The sequence below is a fragment of the Aquarana catesbeiana genome, linkage group LG10 (assembly GCF_042186555.1).
Source record: "Aquarana catesbeiana isolate 2022-GZ linkage group LG10, ASM4218655v1, whole genome shotgun sequence".
NCBI classification, from domain to species: domain Eukaryota; kingdom Metazoa; phylum Chordata; class Amphibia; order Anura; family Ranidae; genus Aquarana; species Aquarana catesbeiana.
In genome coordinates, this window is record NC_133333.1 from 180,708,811 (window position 1) to 180,714,810 (window position 6,000).

The following is a 6,000-nucleotide window of genomic DNA, read 5'->3' on the forward strand; positions in this document are numbered from 1 at the left end:
CATGCGCCCGCTAACCCCGTCAGTTAAAGATGATGTACAGGTATGCCCATTTGCCCCCCCGCTGCCATTGTGCCGCCATATATCGGTGTGCAGTGGTCGGCAAGTGGTCAAAGTATAACTAAAGGCAAAACTTTTTTTTTTTTAGTTTTCGATAGAGTGGAGAGGGGTTAGAACACCTGTCAAATTTTATCTTTTTCTGTGCCCCCAGTATGGAGATTCACTGTCTCTATTTGTCCTGTTTACTATTATCATTGAAAGTGAAAGTAAAACAAAATCCCAAATTTTGGGTTGTCCCCAAAAAAGTAATAGCGTGGAAATCTTCCAATTGGAACACTAGTTCTGGTGACCTGGGGGTCCCCAAGGAATTCCCTTCATTTGCAAGGATTTTCTCTCACTTCCTGTTTGGCTATGAAACAGGAAGTGAAGCGAAATCTCTGTAATGTGACAATGGGATGGCGAAAAAAAAATCTGACAGGGGTTATAACCCTCCCTTACTCTATCCAAAATGAAAAAAAAAGTTTTGCCTATAGTCCTACTTTAAGGCTCGATTCACACCTATGCATGTTGCTTTTGAGCGTTTTTGGAGGTTTTTTTTTCATGCTTGCCGCGTTTTTGAGCCGCGTTTTTGCCGCGTTTTTGCAGCGATTTTGCTGCGATTTTGCCGCGATTTGCGTTTTGCGTTTTTTTTTTTTTTTTTTTTCATTTTTTTTACAGTCTTACAAAAAAATTACAAAAAAAAAAAAAAAAAAAAAACGGCAAAAACGCACCAAAAACGCACCAAAAACGCATCAAAAACGCTGCAAAAAAGGTGCACTTGCGTTTTTGATGCTTGTCCATTGAAAACCATTACATGCAAAACGCTGCATTTTGCATGAGAAAAAGTCCCCGACCCTTTCCAAAAACGTGGAGATACAAAAAAGCATTGATGTGAACATGTTCCATAGGAACCCATGTTAAAAAATTCCCGTGCATTTCTGCAAAATGCAAAATGCATCAAAAAACGCGCTAGTGTGAATGGGGCCTGAGGAAGTGCAAAGCTTGAGAAAAATATAATAGTCATTATAGAACTATCAGTGATGAGGTCTGACATTCTAGTGCTAGAAATTTAGTGACAGCGGGGGTTTTGCTAGATGGGGAAAAAGACCAGGGGCTTCAGCCCAAAATAAATTTGATAACCCCGCCCACATTTTAAAGTAAGTCCAGCCCAAGCCGGCATCATGGAGGGGGTTTAGGCTCACTTGCTGGTTGCTGTCTGGCTCACCAGTGCCCATCAATGCAGCCTCATCAGTGCCCATCAATGCAGCCTCATCAGTGCCCATCAATGCAGCCTCATCAGTACCCATCAATGCAGCCTGATCAGTGCCCATCAATGCAGCCTCACCAGTGCCCATCAATGCAGCCTCACCAGTGCCCATCAATGCAGCCTGATCAGCACCCATCAATGCAGCGTCACCAGTGCCCATCAAGGCAGCCTGATAAGTGCCCATAAGCTCAGCCTCACCAGTGCCCATCAGTGCAGCCTCACCAATGCGGCATTGGTGAGGCTGCGTTGATGAGCACTGGTGAGGCTGCATTGATGGGCAATGGTGAGGCTGCATTGATGGGCAATGGTGAGGCTGCATTGATGGGCACTGCTAAGGGTTCATTGATGGGCATTGCCCATCAATGCAGTGTCACCAGTTTCCATCAATGCAGCCTCATCAGTGCCCATCAGCCCAGCCTCACCAATGCCCATCCATGCAGCCTCAAGTCACCAATGCCCATTAATGCAGACTCATCATCAGTGCCCATCAATGCAGCTTGATCAGTGCCCAGCCCCATCCCATTAGCTCAGTCTTACCTGGCTGTTCCCATCAATGCAGCCTGATCAGAAAGCAGTGCCCAGCCCCAGGCATCAGGAGAGGAGAGCCGACCGCCACCGGTTTACACAGAACGGGCCCCGGGGATCTCCTACTTACCCAGCGCATCCAGTGTAACACTAAATCCTGCCTCCTGGACCGGCTCAGCTCCTATGATGGATATCACACGTCCCAGCATTGGACCAGTGTAATGTCCATCATAGGGGCTCAGTCAGTCCAGGAGGCGGGACTTTGAATGTCACTTGGCGGCATCGGGTAAGTGGCAGATGAAGATCCCTGCTCTGTAAACTGGCAGTGTTCGCCCCCATCTTCCCTTCAGAGGCAGCCCGGCGGCAGGCGGCCAATAGCCCCAAGTTCCCGAGCCAACCCCAGGCCTTGGGACTCTGGGCTAATAACTGTCATTGTTCAGACCAAGACCCAAGGATTTTTGGGGGCCCACTCTGGGCTTTAGCCCAGGTCAGCCCCCCTCCCGACGCCACTGACTCACAGTATGATTCAGCACCAGAAGATTGGTCTTTGGCTGAGCGGATCCTTATGCAAGAGGAATAAGTTGCAAAAAAAAACATTATATATAAATAAAGGAGGGTTAATGTTAGGTTTACAGGCAGGGTTAGTATGTTGGTTAGTGTAAGGGCTACAGGCAAAGGCTGGGTTTATGTCAATGGCATTAGTTTGACATCAATTTTATATGTTTCTAGGATCATTTCAAATTCATTGACCGGGACATTTAAAGTGGTTGTAAACTCTGTTCTAACACTTGTACATACAGGCAAGTCTTATAGTAAGGCTTACCTGTAGGTACTGTGAATATTTCCTAAACTTGCACAGTTTAGGAGATATTCAGAGTGAATGCAGCCGGTGATGTCACCGTCACATGGGCTCTGAAGGTCCAGCATACAGTGCCTGATCTTCAGAGCCCATGCCATACACAGCGGCTCCCGCGCACATACGCGGGAGTGACGTCATCATGCCCTGGGCCACTTATGTAGCCAGAGGACACGCACTCGGAAGGAAGACTGGGGAAAGGTGTCAGCCCTCTCAGCATTCTCAGTGCAGCGCTGAAGGGCTTCGTTCTAAGGTAAGTCTCTCATAATGTGCTAGCATGCGATGCATACTAGCACATTATGACATTACCTTGCAGGGGATTTTTTTTTTCCATCAACTGCGGTTTACCTGCTTTAACCAGCAGTTAACCTCCTTTTGATCTGTTTCAAGTGTGTCTTTTTATTCCCATAGACATTTATGGGAATGCAATTCGAAGTGACCAAAAGCCCATCGACACAGGATGTGTTGGTTAGTGTTAGGGTTTCGGGGTAAGTTGTTTGAAACAATGGCTGGGGGTATGGCATCACACTTATCAATAGCTACCAATGTTACACTCCAGGAGCTGAAGTTTAGTGTATCAGTCACTCTATATGTAGTATAAAATGCTATTTCTTCTTTCCCAATAGGTTCCATTCCATATGTGATTACAACTGAGATGTTTCGCCAGGCTTCCCGTCCTGCAGCCTTTATGGTAGCTGGAAGTGTTCACTGGTTATCAAACTTCACTGTAGGGCTCATATTTCAATTCCTTATGGTAAGAGCATGTTCATTATTTATTGGATGCTGAAACTGGCCACAGACATAATGATAAATAAACAATTATGGATTCAGTAGTTTCCCTGGAAAATGACACAACAAAATAAATATACATTTGGCCAAACTTTTGGATTTTTTTATAGGCTCAACAGTTTTTTTCAGTGAAACAACTGTTTATTGATCAAACACTTATGTGAAAGTCTAAAGGCATAGGTAAATATTTGAAAGCCTGTAATGTTTTACTACTAAACAATGGGTAGTGGTATTGTGATTGTCAGAGGAAAATCTCTATTATTGTATGGCGACTGTTCCCTTCTCTTTATGTGATATTTTTTTCTGTTGCAGAGTGGATTAGGCTCATACTCTTTCATTCTCTTTGCTGCCATCTGCTTTGCCACTTTCCTCTTTATATATTTTATTGTTCCTGAAACCAAAGGCAAAACCTTCCTCGAAATCAGTCAACTAATGGCAAAGAGAAATGGACTTGAAGAAAAAACAGATTGCAGGGAATTTGAAGACCTAACATCACCAACATCCAAGAGCATACCGATAGAAGAAGATGGTGTCATCAAAAGTGCACTGTGACCAAATGTTTGCGCTGAGGACTCTCTGTAGCCATTTGCTTCGTTAAGATGCGGCATAAGAAATCCTATAGATCTACAGGGTTTTCAGAACAGTCAGTCAGGCCTAGTCAGCTTTATTTATGCATGACAGCAGGTATTGTATAAAAATCAATGGTGCAACCATGATGACATACAGTATTTGTTGCCATGCAAAACAAAGTGTTCGCTATGATGAAATCGATGTACCTGATGCCTTCCATTTATTGCATCAGTCACATCTTGCTAATATGTGTTTAATGAAGGTAGACGTTTTTCTTTTTCTGTAGCAGAGCATATGGGTCCTTGAGGTACACTTGCCTATTTGCAACAGCGTCCATTGTGAATTTTATTTGGCACATCTGTAACAATGTCAGCTGTGACCATTATTTAGGCCATTTGCACCCATTTATTGCTGTGTGAGTCTGCTCTTTAACTATACACAAGCCAAGCATGTGAAATTTTTTGTTTTGTAATGGAGCTTATGTACCTCATTTCATATAATATTTCCTTATATCGCACTCTGTGGATTTATAACATTAAATAAAAGAGTAACTAATATCTTTCAAGCATTCGTTTTTTTTGTGGCTCCAATTTGTTACTGATATCATTTTGACTATTTGTGCCTTAAAACAAAATAGTTTTCAACACAATTCCTAAAACTTAAGGGCTAATTTCTCATTTTAGGATAGTGAGTAGAGATTATGCAGATCATGTCTTTATGTCACTGTACAGTAGACAACTATGCATCAAGAACCTCTATTTTATAGCACAGGTAGAGTCTAACTGTAGACTTTATCCAACTTGCTTGCAGCTTTTTTTGATTGGTTGTTCATCAGAAGTGCAATATATGAAAAACATGGCTCTGTGGCTTAAAGTGGATGTAAATCCAATTCATGCAAATTTGAGCTGGGCACAAATATCTGCAGTGCTTTGTTGTCTCTTTTCAAAGCACTGTGTCCCATAGCATTCTCCTGCCCAGTTCTTCTGTTATCAGCCTGACAAGTTCTCTGTCACATATAATAAAAGTAGCCTGAGTTTTTGTGTTGGGGAGGATGCTATAAATAGATTAGCAGAGCCCTGAACGATTCAAGAAACAGAGCTGAGAGTTTCTACCTATGAAGAGAGGGGGTGTATGCCTTTCCTCCAATCAGCTGTCTTGGCTGTATGCCCAAGCTTCACTGCAGTGCTAACCAAGAAGAGAAAATCTAACACGATGTGCACTTTCTAAACAGTATATATAGATGAAGACAGCAGATATACACGTAACATTTATTTGTTTCATCCCTGTGTATCATCTGAGGCTGTTCACTCAAATGAAGAATAAGGCTGGGTTCACACTTATGCGATTGGATGACAGAAGATTGTGACTGACTTTCAATGGAGCCAGTGCACACATCTCCGGGGCGGCTGCGGAGCAGATTGCACAGGGGTCCTGTGCGCCTTTGGCTCCATTTCAGATCTGAATTCAGGCAAAAATTCAGGCCTGATTTGTCCCTGAAACGGAGAACAGGGACGCACCAGACCCCTGCTGTGAGCCACATCCAAATGAAGTGTGAACCCAGCCTTATTCTTCATTTGAGGACGGTGCGCGGGACCTTTTTGCCTGTGGTTTACTGTGCATCCAGAGCTGCACCCAGAATACCACATGTCCAACCTGACTTAAAGCAACTCCAAAACAAAGTGCCCCCTGCAAAAAAGATGGTTCATTCTTACCTCTCCCACTGTCTAAGCTACTCTTCAGCCCTGTACTACAGAGATACCACTGCACCATAATCCAGCAATTTTGGTAGTGTTCCCCTGCTGAGGGACACCCTTTGGAGGCACAAATTATGAAGGCTATTGACACACCCCTTCCATATTGTAGATATGTGAACCATGGAGAATGAATATGCAATCACTGAAAACATACAGCTGACGAAAATATTTTCTTATTTTCGTCAATGAAATTAACACTGCAC

At 43.5% G+C, this 6,000-nt stretch overlaps 1 protein-coding gene across 1 annotated transcript in view; it reads left to right on the top strand.

Annotated features, from left to right (window-relative positions):
* The window catches only part of LOC141111061 (solute carrier family 2, facilitated glucose transporter member 5-like), a 123,255-nt gene extending 118,655 nt beyond the window's left edge, over window positions 1–4,600 (top strand). Inside the window, exons 12-13 of the mRNA XM_073603021.1 lie at window positions 3,311–3,438; window positions 3,786–4,600. Coding sequence (XP_073459122.1) covers window positions 3,311–3,438; window positions 3,786–4,025 — 368 coding nt within the window. The 3' untranslated portion in view covers window positions 4,026–4,600. The remainder of the gene's footprint in view (window positions 1–3,310; window positions 3,439–3,785) is intronic.
* Window positions 4,601–6,000: the final 1,400 nt, after the last annotated feature.